Source organism: Phymastichus coffea, unplaced genomic scaffold (genome assembly GCF_024137745.1).
Source record: "Phymastichus coffea isolate CEN01 unplaced genomic scaffold, Cenicafe_Pcof_1.1 PCOF00141, whole genome shotgun sequence".
NCBI lineage: Eukaryota > Metazoa > Arthropoda > Insecta > Hymenoptera > Eulophidae > Phymastichus > Phymastichus coffea.
The window spans coordinates 498,988-514,308 of NW_026706952.1; the positions used below are offsets into that span (position 1 = coordinate 498,988).

General features: G+C 50.0%; 1 protein-coding gene across 3 annotated transcripts; it reads left to right on the forward strand.

Moving 5' to 3' along the window:
* Positions 1-967: 967 nt before the first annotated feature.
* On the forward strand, positions 968-14,379 carry LOC131672037 (uncharacterized). 3 transcript variants are annotated; one of them, XM_058948959.1, is made up of 6 exons: positions 968-1,271; positions 2,864-2,909; positions 5,257-5,487; positions 5,725-6,723; positions 7,694-9,566; positions 9,640-14,379. In XM_058948959.1, exons 1-6 carry the CDS (start codon positions 1,215-1,217, stop codon positions 9,809-9,811), a joined length of 3,378 nt encoding a protein of 1,125 aa, XP_058804942.1. In that variant the 5' UTR covers positions 968-1,214; the 3' UTR covers positions 9,812-14,379. The 3 variants fall into 3 exon arrangements, with proteins under 3 accessions (XP_058804942.1, XP_058804944.1, XP_058804943.1); XM_058948960.1 differs by lacking the exon at positions 968-1,271 and adding an exon at positions 1,626-1,833; XM_058948961.1 differs by lacking the exon at positions 5,257-5,487.
* Positions 14,380-15,321: the final 942 nt, after the last annotated feature.

The window sequence follows — 15,321 nt, forward strand, 5'->3', positions numbered from 1 at the left end:
GATACAGATGAACGCGGACCATCAATTGGAAGAAAAAGCGTATAATAGACAATGATTAATCAATGAAAATGATCGTCGTCATCACTCTGGATATACTATTGCGCGTATGCATAATTCGAATGAATAATGCATGCTTCATAATTCAGGAAACAATAATGCTTCTGTCCCCTATATAACGTTAATCACGATGCGGGCTTAATTGGCCCAATTATCATTTGACTGAAAAAGCAGAAGAAAAAACAACAAGAGGGTAAAATTCTTCTCAATCTCGTTTAAACCGCGATTCGACCCAACAATCAGTCCGGAACAATTCTCCTATAGCCCGATAGCAAAGAGAAGATAAAAAAGGCGTATAGATAGAGCCACTGCTGAAATCGCCGATAAAGCCAACCGCTTGGAAAAAGACGGAAAGAAAAAAACGGGGGAATAAAAAATAAAAATCTTTTTCCATCTCTGGCGCACGGCTGTGTACGTCGGAGAACAAACAAAAAAAGCTACATAAGCGATGAGACTGGAGGGTGGCATCGCTACGCACACAGAGACACAGAGGTTGCGTTGGACTTTCCCAGATCGTATCTTAAGTTAGCGCGCGCGCGAGCACGTAGATTGCCGAATAATCGCAGCGGGACGCCGGCAGTCGGCACTGCCCACAGACACACTCGCATCCCCTGCGAGCGCGTTGCGTGTGTAGGAAAAGCTGGCTGGTACTTTAGGATAGCCAAGCTAGCCCTGCGCTCGCGGCTACGGCAGCAGCACGCGACGGCGTGTGCTGGAAAAACAGGCACGGGCAGGCAGGCGGCAGAGGGGGGCATCGAACCCCAGGCGAACGGTGAGCGAGAGCGAGAGAGAAAGAGAGGGAGAGAGGAGAGGGAGAGAGAGAGAGCGAAGGGAGGGGAGACGGTAAGCGTGTGCGCGAAACGCGAGAGCTGCTCTGCTGCTAGAGTCCCGCACACACTCGCGGCGCGGTGGCGGCCAAGCCAAGATGGATGCTTGCTTGCGCTCTCTCGCGTCTAGTGCACGTTACGCGTAGGTGTACGAGTGCGATGGGCCGGCGATAGAGTACGAGACAACGAAAGAATCACTGGAGTCGTACGAGTGTGACGAGTCGGCCGTTAAGTGCGAGCTGCTCGCGCTGGCATGTCGACGAGGTGTAGAGCTGCTGATCGTCGGTGATATGCGCGAGGAGCAACACCAGCGCACCGGCTGCCTCCAGGATGGTCGATAACAATTGCATTATCGAGGGGAACGTCAAGTTTCGCGATGGCAAGAAGGTGAGTGCTCAGCTTCGTAATACCAGCCTGTCGTGCTCCGAATTAGCCGCATGAGGAGGGCACTGAGAACGAGCAGCGCGTGCGATATACAACAACAAAAAAGCTCGCACGCGCCAAAGTGTCAAAGCAAACACCGAGCGAGTGCGCGAGAGAGAGATATAGCGCCAGCGCGCACACACTCTCCGTCTCTCTCTCTCTCTCTCTCTCTCTCTCTCTCTCTCTCTCTCGCAGGCTCGTCTCCTTTATCTGGCACGCGCTCTATCCGTCTTTCTTCCTCTGGGGAATCTCGCACGCACACCAACACACGCGCAAGTTCGCTGACTGGCGCGGGGGGCTAGAGCAGCCAGCGTCGAGAGGCAGAGCGCGTCCCGGCGCTTTTCGCATCTCCGATTTCGACAAGGTGCAGCAGAGGAGACGGAGCGAGCCTCTTTGTCGCGCCTTTGAGCCAGCTGCTGACTATAAAAGAGCCTAACAACGGGAGAGAGAGAGAGAGAGAGATAGAGATGGAACGTAACACGCAAACACGTAGCTACATCGCGAGCAAGGCGCCGCTGTTGCCGTGGTATGGACCGTCCGTGAAGCTGCCGCCTGCGTAGCCGATCAAACGGCGCGCGATTAACGATTAATGTCTCTCTCTTCGGAGCGCGCGCGTACAGAGCGGGGGGACGTGTCGCGTACGCACAGGGGTGCAATGAATTGGCCGATTCTCGCCTTTTCACGCGAGCCACTGTGGACTGAGCACGAAGCTGTTACTAATCCGCGCGCGCGTGTTTTTTTTTTTTTTTTCCCCTCTGCCGCCTCTGTAACGTGTCAATCGCGGAGGCGACGATTTGTTGATCAAGGCGGCAGCGGTGGCGGCAGCGGGAGCCGATCAACGCGCAGCGCCGCGCGCGCCAATTTTTCCTCGTGAAACTCGCGCCCTGCCGACTCCCCGACGGCACTCTCCCGCCGTTCGCTCGCCGGCTCCGATTACGCGAGCGCGCGGCCTTGATTGTTCAAGGGAGAGCAGCCGACTAATGATCCGCCTCGCGCACGCAATCTCGTAACGACGTCGATCGATCAAACACTCGGCCGAGACTCGACGATCTGGAGCAGCGCCGGATTGGCCGACATAGGCTGCCGTCACGTACGCGCTCTCCGCATAATTGTCGCCCGATGAAAACACACTCGCGCGCCGTCTCGCCCTCGGCCCGCTAATTGCTAATTAGCAGCTGCTCGCCGGGGCTTTTTGTTATTATTGCCTCGCGTTGCAGCTTTGTGCCCCGCGCGCGCGCGCGTTCAAACATCGACTCGGCTCGCTCTCCGCGCCCCGCGCGCGACCAACGACGAGAGCAAATGGCTTTTGCGCGAGCGCTTTTACCGAAAGACGCGTACGCGCGAGACAATGCGAATGGCACTGCACTGCGCGCCTGTGTGTGATGAAGTGGCGTGCCATTAGAGCACTCGTGTTTTTTTTTTTCTCTCTTTTTTGTTTACTCGTTTTTTTTTTCTCGCCTCTGCCAGACGGCCGAAAACGTTTGATAGATACGCGTGGAGGCAGCGAGTATCAATCAAGCGGCCAAAGGTTGAATGCACTTTTGTTTCTGTTTCAGTGGAAGTCGCGATGGTGCGTCATGCGGAAGCTGTCCCCGGTCGCAGGTAAGCATTCACTCGCGATGACGCGATTTGCCCAGGAGGACGTGAAAAAGCGCAGTCAGTCGACGGCGATCGATAGGCACGCGGGCCGCGGCGGCAGGACGCGGACGGGCGATGGACAAAGGGCAGAAGAAAACTAGACTGGCGATACGCGTGTGCGAGAGAAAAAGCGCCGCGGATTGCGCAACGACGCACACGCGCGCAGGAAACGCCGGCGTCTTTGATGGACTTCCGGCAACGCGTGTGTCTCTTTCGATAGAGTCTGCCAGGGCCGGGAGATAGATGCGCTCGCATAATAATCCGTCGCGCTCTCCCCAAGACTTAGTCATCGCGCGCGGCGACGACGACGACGACGACGACGACGACGACGACAATGAGCGCGCGATGCATCAGGTGCCGGCGATCGCTCCTTCTGTATCCCCCTGAGCCTCGCTGCGCGCAGCAAAGGCGGAGAGAGAAAGAGAGTATATTGAATCGCCAGATAAAGAGCTTCCGTTCTCATCATGCGCATAATAAGTAACGAGCTGCCCTCGGCCGCGCCGTCTATCTCTCATTTTTCTTCGCGACTCGCTGGAAATGATAAGCATTGTGCTCCGACATTTCTCTCGGGTCTCCCCTTCATCTCTTGCCTCTTTGCCGAGGCACTCGCTGCATCTCGCCGGATAAATATCAGCTCATCCTGAATAACGACCTCGCGCGCACGCGCGCTGTCCTGGATATTGAAAATTATTTCTATCGCGCCAGCTGAGAAACGGTTCGCGCGGTCTGTTTGTCTATGTCAGTGTCAGCTTTAATTGGGAGCGTATCGCGACACGCGTGCGTTCGCCTTTTTTTTTCTCCCGCGTCTCTCGAGCGAAGGCGCGCACGGCCGCTACACTCGAGAGCGCTGCTGCTGTTTTATTATTTATTTGGCTTTTTCACTTTTGTACGCGCGCGCGACGTTGAATAATCAGCCGAGCTTGAAATACCGCCGCGCTGTCGCGGCGCGCGATCGTGGAAAAAGTAATTTTCCGACAGCCGGTCGCCCAGCTGGAGATTTAAATATAAAAAAATAAAGCAGCCCGCGCTCTCGCGTCGGAGTTTATTTGCACGTTAATGGCGTCATTACAGAAATGGATTCGAGCCCTCGAGGCGATTATCCTCGGATCATTCGAAAAACATAAACGGCCGTGCCCGGGAGAGCAGGCGCAGCTGTGATCGGACTTCCAAAGGTCTGCCCGCGGTCGGGAGTGCATACAACGCTGGCGCTCGCTTCGGCGAGAAAGAAAAGACGCCAAAAGCGCCCCGCTAATGGTATGCAAAGCCGTGGACGATCGCGCCGCTCCTCGATATGGAGCTTTTCGCGAAAATAGAATTCCCGACGACGGGTCTCCGTCGAGCGCGCGCCCACGAGGATCAGCGAGGAAGACGCGCGAGCGGCTGCAAGCAGCTGAAATCCCAGCGATAGGCCCGCCCGGGCCGAACCTCCTCTCCTCCCGCCCTCCGCCGCATCGCTTATCTCCTGCTTATTACGTTACGATGATCCGCGCGCTTATCGGCCGCGACGAGGAGGATAAACATTACGGCAGCTGCGTCAATTAGTCGCGCGTAGCGTCGGTCACGGCCCGAGGAAAAACATGCGGCGGCACGCGCGTAGGTGTTAAGCTCTCGAGAGCTCCTCTCGCAGGCCCGGCTCTTGCCTTTCCCGTTGAGCCCCGAGCCCACGCCGCTCGAGTAGCGCTCGCGGGGCTGCCGGCTCGGGGCCGAAGGGTGCGCGCTCGGAACATGTGTTACGGATTGGCGGGATCGAGTGACGCCTAGTGGCGCGGCGGCAGCCTCTTACGTCAATTTAATAGCGCGCGGAGGCAGCCGCCGCGCCGCTAAGCAGCGGCTTCCTGTGTCGCGCGTCGCGCGCGGCCCCGAAATAGCCGCTCTCCAACGGCCACGACGCGGACGCTCGCCGGCAATTCGTTTTCCCCGTCTGCCCGCCGGCTGCAGTGATTTCCTCGCGTTCCGACTCCTTAAATTTTCGTTACGCGCCCATCGCTCACGGGACGGGAAAAAGAGAAAAGTGGGAGGGAGCCGGGGCAAGAAAGACGGCCCATAAATTATGGAAATGTAGGCGCGCGCCGAGGACACGACTGCCACGACCACGCCGATCGTGCTCTCGGGCAAATCCATAGATCGCTCTCCCGGGCGACTGGTTTCTCTCCGGCGCGCCGGTCAATCCGCCACGCGTTGCGTGCCCCGGAGAAATAAAGCAAGGAAACGCAACGCGGGCAAGCAGCAACAGATCAATAACAGATATAGAGAGACGGGACGCGCAATGCACGCGGCCGCACTGTAGGCCCCTTTGTTCGGCTCGTTCCAGATTGCCTGCATCTGCAGCTGTACGGGGACAGCAAGGAGCGCTACAAGCAGGGCCAGACCAAGGCGTCGCTGAGCCTGCAGCACTTCCTCGGCGTGCAGAGCGGCTTCACCCTCGACAAGGAGTCCAACACCATCGCCATTGTCTGCCAGGACGTGACCGTCGTGCTGGCGTTCGACACGCGCGAGCGGCTCATACAGTGGCAGGTCAAAATATCCAACAACCTGGGCGAAGGTGCGTAATCCGCGGACGAGCCGCGAGCGTAACCGCGGCCGCGACGTCGCGCGAGCCTGCGATTCGGGAACGACGCCGGGGGGTGCTTTCCGCGTGCGTGTCTGGCGCAACTGCGGCGCGGAGGAGAGCGCGAGAATCGAGGGGGACGAGTATTGATCGAGCGCGTGGATGCGCGCCACGTGCTGCCAGCCGAGCCGGGGAATAATGCGCCGTGCGCGCGCGTCCGTGGGCCCGCAGATCAACAGTTCCTAGTGCTCATCTCGAGCGCGCCCGCCAAGGCGAAGCTGAGCAGCGGACCGGCCCAGCTGCACGTGCAGGAGCACCGGTTCTGCATGACCGTGGGCGTGCCGCCCAGGCTGGTGGGCACCTGGGAGATCGGCCAGCTGCGGCGCTACGGCGTGGTCGAGGGCCGCTTCTGCTTCGAGGGCGGCTCCAGGTGCGGCCGCGGCGAGGGCCTGCACGTGCTCGTCACGGACCAGGGCGACGAGATCGCGCGCGCGCTCCAGCTGGCGGCCGAGGGCCGGCTGTCCGCGCGCAAGCGGGGCGCGCAGGCGGCGGCCCAGGACAGCCCGCGCCGGCAGTTCTCCAGGTCGGAGACGCGCGCCAGCGACTTCTTCCCGGGCGCCTCGCTCGGCAGCGCCTACGCCAGCAGCAGCATCGTGTCGTTCGACGACCAGTGCGACGGCTTCAAGACCGACGGCGCCTCCTCCTACTGGTCCTCGGCGGAGAGCCGCCAGGACGCCGAGTGCGAGCTCGACTACGGCGCCTCGCTCGCCTCCGAGCTGGCCGACCAGGCGAGCGTCGCCACCGCCGGCGCCGCCGACTGGCGCGGCTCCCGGCAGCACTCGGCCGCCCCGTGCCTGGAGCGCTGCGCCAGCTGCATCGGCAAGCTGGGCACCATCTCCAAGTCGTCGACCTGCGCCACGAACGTGGCCAGCCCCGCGCCGGCCGTCGCCGGCCTGGCCCACCTGCAGCCCCGGGCCTTCGACCGGCTGTCGCTCTCGTCCTACAGCAGCAGCAGCCACGACAGCGACTACCAGCAGAGCGAGTGCCGCTGCTCGCCCCAGCCGCAGACGGCGCCGGGCGTGCACAGGCACTCGCCGAGCCCGCTGGCGCTGCCGCTCAGACCGCCCAAACCGTCCGTCGCTCCCAAGAAGGCCAAGAAGCCGCCCATGCCCCTGCCGCCCGAGCAGGCCTGCTCGTGCGCCTGGAAGCACGCCGCTCCCGCTCGCCATGGTGAGACTCGTCGTCCTCTTCTCCCGTCTTTCGACCCGGCTACCTTTCTTTTCTCTTCCGATTACGCCGTTCCTCGCGAGTCGCTGCTCGCTGCTCGCTGCTCGCTGCTCGCCACTGCGTGCATTCGCGCAACGTTGCAGTAATATTTCAAAACGCATTTTTTTTTTCCCCTTAAGAAGCGCCGCGAAACTATGTACGACACGAGACGAGGCAGAAGGCGCTGCAGCAAAGAAAAAGAAACCAGTCTGGCAAAGAAAGTATTTTACGCGTTTTGCATGAGTAATTGCGAGATTAAAAATTAATTCTCATCTGGGAACGCCGTGAAAAACTTGCTCTTTCCGTATTCTTGGCGTTTCGTCTCTCGCTGCGCGTTTCTATTTTCGTTTTCAAATTAAAAAAATAGATGCTCTCGCGGGCGCAAAACACGCTCGCTCGTTCGTATTTGCATTGAAAATGCAGAGAGCTGCACTCTCCGGAACGACGATTGTCGGTCGCTTGTTGTTCATTTTACGCTGATTCGGCGCCAAGTTCAAATTGAAAAAATGAAGTAATGAGAAGCAGCGTGGTTTGCGCCATCGAGTAAAGCTATTCAAGCATCAGGCGAGATTTAATTTGGAATCTAGCGCAGTGACTTGATTACTCGAGAAGTAAAATTGGAAAAAAAGGAGTCGGAAGGAAGGAAAGAAAGTTGTTGGACGGGAAGGGAGGCAAGCTTCAATCTAAGTTTCTTTTTTGCTAACTTCTCATCGCGCTATAAATTTCATCGCTCCATCATACTTAACTTGGCATCTGGCAAGCGAAATAGGCATCTCGTGGCGGAGGAAATCGATCGCGCAGGGCCCGAGAGCGCTTGGCGCTCGGCCGGCAGATAATGTATACGCCTAATATGTCAACAAGCCGGCAAATAATTCATACTGTTTGCACAATGGCTGAGCAAACCTATAGCAGTACATATCGATCGTGTCAACAGGTGCAGTCACAGCAGCAGCGGCGGCGGCAGCAGCTGCAGCAGCAGCAGTAGCAGCAGCGCCGGCAGCGGCAGGCCCGTACGAGAACTACGACGTGCCAAAGACGATCCCGGTGGCGGCTGCGTCGACGCTAGCGGCGGCGCCGGATCAGCCAAGTCCCCAAGCCGATCAGTACTACGACACCCCGCGCAAGTTGAAGGAGTGCCTGGCGACGCAGCCCAAGGCCTACCCCAACTACGACATGCCGCAGGCCCCTCAAGCGGTCGTACTGCAGCAGTGCGGCTGCCCCGCTAAACTGACGCTCCAGGCAGCCAACAACGCTCCCAAGAGCATTGCCTGCCCCTGTCGCAACGTCATGAGCTGGGCTGGTTTCGTGTTACCCTACTGTCGGAGGGGTGCCGGCATCGAACCCACGGGCCTGGCCGTTCAACCCGTGCGGCTGAGCGGCGAGGGCAAGATGCCGGTGGTCAATGCCAGTGGGCAGCTGGCCATTTACAACGGTTCGCCGACCACCGGCGTTGCCACCACCGCCACCGCCACCACCACCGCCACCACTAGTCACGACTGCCCCGTGCACGCGAGCAATCTCGAGACCGACGCCAAAGCCAACTACGAGAACGTCGAGCCTGCGATCATCGATACTCAGCCGGAGGCGCAGCAACAGCTTGCCAATTACGCCAACATCGAGTTCACCGAGTCCCTGGGCAATTACGAGAACAGCAAGGAACTGCTCGCCAAGGTTGCACTCAACTCGCAAGAGGAGACCGATCGATTCGCCAAGGATCAAGTGCCCGATCCCGCGGTAACGCGCGCTAGCTGCGTCGATGACGCCGACGCCATCAACGAGGAACAGCTCTGCCGCAAGTGTGGCCACCTCAAGGGACTTAACTGCCAAGATTATCTGGTCGTCGATGAGAAGCCGGGCTCCCCGAAAAATAGCGTGCCAGGCTACATACCCATGCAGCCGCTGCACAACACCTGCTCTAAGGAGGTGCTATCGAGGCTCTGCAGCGGAGTCAAGAGCTCGAGCAATCCCGCGCTCTCGGCGCCGCTCGAGGTCAACAAAAAGAGGTCGGAGTCCGAGTATCGCGTTCCCGGTTCGGCGATGCTCTCTAGTCCCTACTTTCGACGTCGTCTTCTCGAGATGTCCAACTCTGAGGCCAGCGGCAGTTTGGGCATGCTACTTAAGAAGAGGTCGTACTCGGCCGAGTCAGCGCATTGCCTGGACGACGAGAAAAGTGCCAACAGTTTCACTACCAGTGCGGCGATACATAAGTGTCCCAGCGAGACGGACAAGCCCTCGACGAGCAACGACGCCGTAGACTCGGAGAACTACAGTCCCGACGCGGTGTCGCTATCGCCGCAGCCACTGGCTGCTATCAAAATACGACGGTCTTCTTCGGTGCCATCCAAGACTGGCCACAATCGCGATTCCTCAAGCAGTAACGACTCCGGTGTCTCAACGGGATCGCTCAGTCACCAAACTGCCGAGTTCGTCGAGTTCGAGTTCCCGACGACTCCTGCCAATACGCTGCTGAAGAAGCAGAGCGTACCGCTGATGTACCAGAAGAGTCAACCACCGGCGTGTTTTCACAGTAGTCTACCGAGAAAATCAAAGTCCAGTGATCCACTGAAAGAAATAACCTTCCAGTTTCACAAAGCCAAACTGCCATCAAAGTCGTCGTCCGCTGAGGCTGATATACCCACGTGTTTGCCTCACAAGGGATCCAAGGAATTCAGCAGTCCCAGTGATGTACCAAGCGTACCCTGTATCGATTCTCGAAGTACAAGTAGTGGAACGTCAGATATGTCTGACTACATAGAAACTCTGTCTCTCTCTTCTCACTCATCTTCGGACGCTCCTGATAATCTTCGGTAACAATGAGCAATTCAAATTACGCTATCGTGCTTGAACTTATGAATAATACGGTGATATTTATGTTTGCAGAATCGGCGGTAGAGCTGTAGCGACAACTCTGCGACCGCGTAGCGGTAAAGAGTATTACAAAATTGATCGAAGTATTCTGGTAGAACAGGGTAGAAGCGTAAGTACCTCGTCGAATTATGCCAACGTAACTCCATTTACAAGAAAAGAGAATCATCGTCATCCAGTGACATGAGAGGCAAGGCTGTGCAGGTACTCAAAATCGCAAGTTCGACTCGAATCGTCGGGCTTGGCAGAACGAAATACTCGGGCTACTCGAAACTTTTCGAGTACTCCAAGTATTTTCGGACAATTCTAATGCTAATTAGGGTTGTCTGAAAAGTCAGCCCCTCCCCTTCCCTCTCCCCATCTCTTTCTCTCCAACTAAATCACCTTTAAACGCTCTGTATGAATACACTTCTGCTATTTCCTACTAAATTCAAAGGCTCTATTATCTTGAAGCACAAAAATTTAACGAGTTTTCCCAAGCCCGACTTGATCTTCGAGACTCCGAATTTTTGGCTAGCTGCATAGCTCTGCCAACGCGGTAGGGCCAAGAGATTTATCTGATAGATTAAAGACATCGAAGTTTCTACCTAAAAGCTTGCAAACAACGTCGTTGTACAAGTTCGAGATATTGACTATTTTAGAATTATGTTTACGTACGATTGTAGTGCTTAGACAACATAAGAATTTACGTATCTTTGTGAAAGAGGGTTTTAAATTTTCGATTTCTCAAGCATACAATACAATGTCCAGGCACGATTTTTTTACGTGCCGAGAAATAAAAGACTTTCGCATAGGCCATCGAATCAAAACAAAGTAATTGATGAATTCCTATTTTCGTCTTCAATCGCGCGTACGCCTTTCTTTGAAAATCAAACGAGCCAATAAGACTTTACTCGATTAACGCTTACATGCGTGATGTCGAAGCACGTTTTAAAAAGACTTGTACAAAATTCAAACTACTACTGTAACAGCTCTATTCATAGTTTTTTATAAAGGCTGAACTTACGTTGGCTATCAAATGCACAAACTATCTTACATTTCCAGTGAAAAGAAAAGACTTGAATGAATTCAATCAATAGTATAAATGAAGCAAAAAATCTTTTAATAATTGTATTTTTTTGACTGAAAAGAAACATAAGAAACAATCTATTAAAACGCATAAAGAATTTTCTTACGGTGCATCGACGGTCTAGTGTAAATGGGCACCTTGAAAGACACAGGATGCATTCAAATTTAATTAGCGTACACGTACACAGTAGCACAAAGTATAAGATAATAAAGCTATATAAGTACAGGGAGTAATAAAGTTTCTTGAGCGACAGATGAAAGGTTATAGCGACGAGCGCAAACACATTGTTCTGTTTGCGTGTAAAGAAAAAAAGAATGCCTGGCTGTTTACCTTCCGTTTTTCCGTTGAATAACATGGGCCTAACATATATCGATGCGAACCCACGCAAGACTTTCCCCTCCTCTATCATCTGTCACGATTTCTGACTGACTCACTTTCAGTCTGTTATTGCCACGAGTATGCGGGTGACTTCCGATACACTCGCGTATCGAATCTTGATGATGCGTGCGCAAGAGTGTTGTGTTTGTAGCATCCTGCCAATGTAGCCCCGCGTAAGCCATCGATCTACGCGCAGCCAGCCGCTGGCAAAAAGAAACTAGACTGAGAGGGACGACGGTGAGCTGTACCTTGTAATTGAAACTAGAAAGTGTTCACGAGTGGGTTGCGACTACTCGATCGGTTATCCGCAACTTGCTCAACCCGGGAGAGTCGTACATGTCGAGCTTGCGCGTGCTCGAGCTTCGCATTCGAGTCACGTCCGGTGATTTTTGGGCTGTTTGAATTCGTCGAAATGAGTAATCGATTTCTTTTGATTTTGCTTCTTACGTGTGCACAGTTGTTTCGGAGCAATCACCATTTGGATAGTCCGAAAATGATCGAGCTCATCAGCAATATTTTAAGACCTCTGGGGGCTTTGTTACTTAAAGCGCAAGTTATATAGTACTTCCTATGCAATTCTCCGAAGGCTTCGACTGCCAATGATTTCTCGTTTTACATTCTTGTTTATCGACCGTGCATCACTCATGATTTTTACATTGATCACACATCACATTCATCGGCTGTGCCAAGCTTACAAATGAGCAAACTTTATACAATCCACGTACCTGTACGTGAATACGACAGGCATTATTCTTTCACACAGCGTACCCGCGCATGTTTGTACTTAATTTTCTTTATTTAGTTAGCAAGATCGCCAAGTGTTGTTTTCTTTAATTTTTTGTTTTGCCCTTTTTGTTTATTTAGATTTAGATTTCGATTACAGCGGATCTAAAGCCCCTTTATCGCGTTATTTATGTATACAAATACTTTCTTGAGAAAGTAAAACTATGCTAATCATATTAGCGCATCATTTCACGCCTAAGGCTATATACTAGTACTTTATTTCACTTCAATTATCTCTTCAATATATTTGACATACTTTATTCCTGTGGGTGACCCCAGTTAGAATGAAGATTCTAATGGCTACAGTTATTCTTCTATCTACAGTTTCAGTTTAATAGGTTGTCTTTGCAATGCAACAAGTTAGATGAGTGTACCTGAACTGCATGAATATATTGCAACGTACAATTATTTGCAAATGTAACACAGGCTTTATTCACTGCGTAGTTCCATAGAGCGAAGTAAAAGAGAAAGTGCAAACCATTTACTTTTGCAATGGTACGCTTATGAATTATTTTTCTGAATGGTTTTCTAAAAAATTCTAATTGACCTTTCGTTCGTTCCGTTTAGCGGGTCCTTTTCAGTAGCAATTCATTACGAGAGCTTTCGTAGCTGATCTCTTGAAAAATTAACGAACCATTTCTTCTATTATTGAAAGCAGCACAGTCTCCTTACTTTCGTGCTTCTCTGGCGCGAAGAGAGCAAGTAAAAAGAGAGAAAAACGAGAGAAACGAGAGAGGCAGCGTGATAGAACTGAGCAAGGTGCCAAAGAACCTCTCTTCGTAAGTTGAGAAAGTCTCTAGATTCCACGAATTCATCTCACTTTGAATAAAACTTTCTTTGTGATTAGCGCTTGGCATTTTTGTAGTTCGACTACAGCGAGACGTCATTGTTTTATATTACTCTTTGCTTGTAATTACGAAATACAGATTTTTCGTTTATCTAGACTACGGTTTACTTTATACATACGCTTTCCTCGTCGTATTTGCATCGAAATAGATATGTTCAAAATGCGGACTAATCGTGACAATAGATTTAATTTTGCGTTGAATTTTTCTATTCGTAAAAATGCATTGTACATACGTATCATTTTCTCAAAGCAGGTCGATGAATATTTAGCATTCGTTGCACGCAGCAGCAGCAGGGTCAATTATAGTTTTTCAAAAAGAGAGATTACGGTAAAGATAGAGAGACATTCCAGGTTATGCTTGGAAAGTGGAAGGCCTAATTATAAAGCAATCACGTCGTTATAGCACCGATCGATTATTTCCTTGCGTGGTAAATGATCTATACATACCAAACGTTATTATATCAATTATTTTCAATGTGAGAAAACTGACATATTGGTTTCGTCAATTTGATTCCGACGTATAAGACAAAGCACTGCTAATTTCTGTTCATATAATCGAATAAATTATATCTTTTTTTGTTTAATAATTTTGCAGCTCGTTCATTGATGCGCGTTGCTAGAATCAGACTAAACGAATCAAAAACATGTCCAAATCAAATATCAGAATCATAATGCAGTATTCTACATTAATGCGTTCTTAAAATTAAGATTCTTAATTGTAAGACAAACAACTGATCAATCGTAAGTAGGCATTTAATAAAAAGTAGTATATTTAGGGATGCTGAGATGGGATATTGTGTAAATGTGATTAGGGTTGTGTCATTTATTTGCGCTTACCATCATTTTAAAACTTATACAATCTTGTATGTAAATGGAGTATGTTACGTGCGTGCGTCGTCTATTTGGTTAGAAATGAGGCATTGATTTAAACGATAGTAGATACTTTGTGTATGTATTTTGTATCGAGAAAATCGTATTTTTTTCTCACTAAAAACTATTAGAATTGGCTGTATTCGTCATTAATAAGTAAGCCAGAAAGCGTACGGACTTGAAAAGAGTATTACGTAGGTAATAGAATATTACTGTAAGAGAAAAAAATTGCACCAATGTTTCGTATTTCGCGTTACGTTCTCGTTTTACGTAGCGTAACTCTAAATTTTTTAAACTTTTTCATCGTAAATGTCGTACCGATGTCTTTTGGATAATCATAGAACTCAAAAAAAAAAAACAACTAACGTTATCGATCTCTTACAAATCGATAGTCCTGACAAGTCTGTTTGAAAAATGGAGCTTACTTGTAACGGGCCGAGAGGCACAGCGCGACTTATCAAGAAACAAGCAGCATATGAGAATATTCGAAAAAAAATGAAACCGAAGCCAAACGATGTACTTACTATCAATCAAGATTTTATAGAAAAGAGACACGAGCTGGTAATTTTATTATAACGTATTATTTAGTTGAAGTGAATAAAAGATTAAAAGAAAAGCGATAAGCTTTAATGCAAATAAAACTGATTTACTATTGTAAGTTTTTCTATAAGAAATAAGAGCGAGCGGGTGATTAAATTATAATATATATCATGTAACATATATTCTAAGTAATTTAAAGAATCATACGCAAATTGTAGTGTCGAAGTCTCACTAGAGAGGTAGAGAAAATAAAAGTTTTGAAAATTATACAAACATAAATGCTTAGTTCGTTATTTCTCATTCTTTCTCCCTCGTTTTTTTTCTACCTACAATATGAAACAAAATTAATGTTAATCAATGGAATGGTCAGAAGAAATACTCAATGTAAGTGAGTGAAAATAATTTATTTCAATATCATTTTTCAGAACAAAGAATAAAATAATCGCACGCATCTTCTCATTCACACGCAATCTTACGATTATCGATAACAGGCCTTTCAGTGATTAACTGAACTTTTAAAATGTTTATCTTCGCCTCGAGATATAGAGTCGCTTACTTAGCTCCAATTCTATAGGGAAACAACTTTTTAAATATATTATCTCTTTAATACGTTAGAATATTTCTTGGTACATTAGTCGCGTTCATTAATTTGTTTGTTTTCTGGCACAAAATTTTGCGATAAGTACATTGTAGATGTCTATATAAAAATAAACCGCAGATCAAGCATAACTCATGATGAAATTGCATGCATATTTTGTGTATTATTTCTTTTATAGATCTTTCTTGTGTTCTTTTATACAAAGCGTAGCCAACAATAAGTTAGTACTTTACTCTAATGCGATAAGTTGGCTAAGACTTTCAAAAGGAAGCATAGATTCGCATAACGAAGCGTGATGATTGTATTACCATCGAAGGTACATCTCTGCGATGCAATTTAACGCACGCAGCGTATAAAAATAACAAATATTAATTAAATAACTCAACGTTGAAATCATTTTGCTCCAGCAAAAACATTGCTTTTTCGAAAGGCATACATTTCTCGCGTTTTTTTTTTCGACAATTTCAGGTAGCCAATGAAACGGCGTTAAAATCTACAAGCGAAACGGACAATAACATTTTTAATATACTTGAGCAGAGAAAATAGCAATATTATTTCCTTCTCGAGTAAAAATGATGTATGCTCTTTCATTACAACAAACTGTACTATACA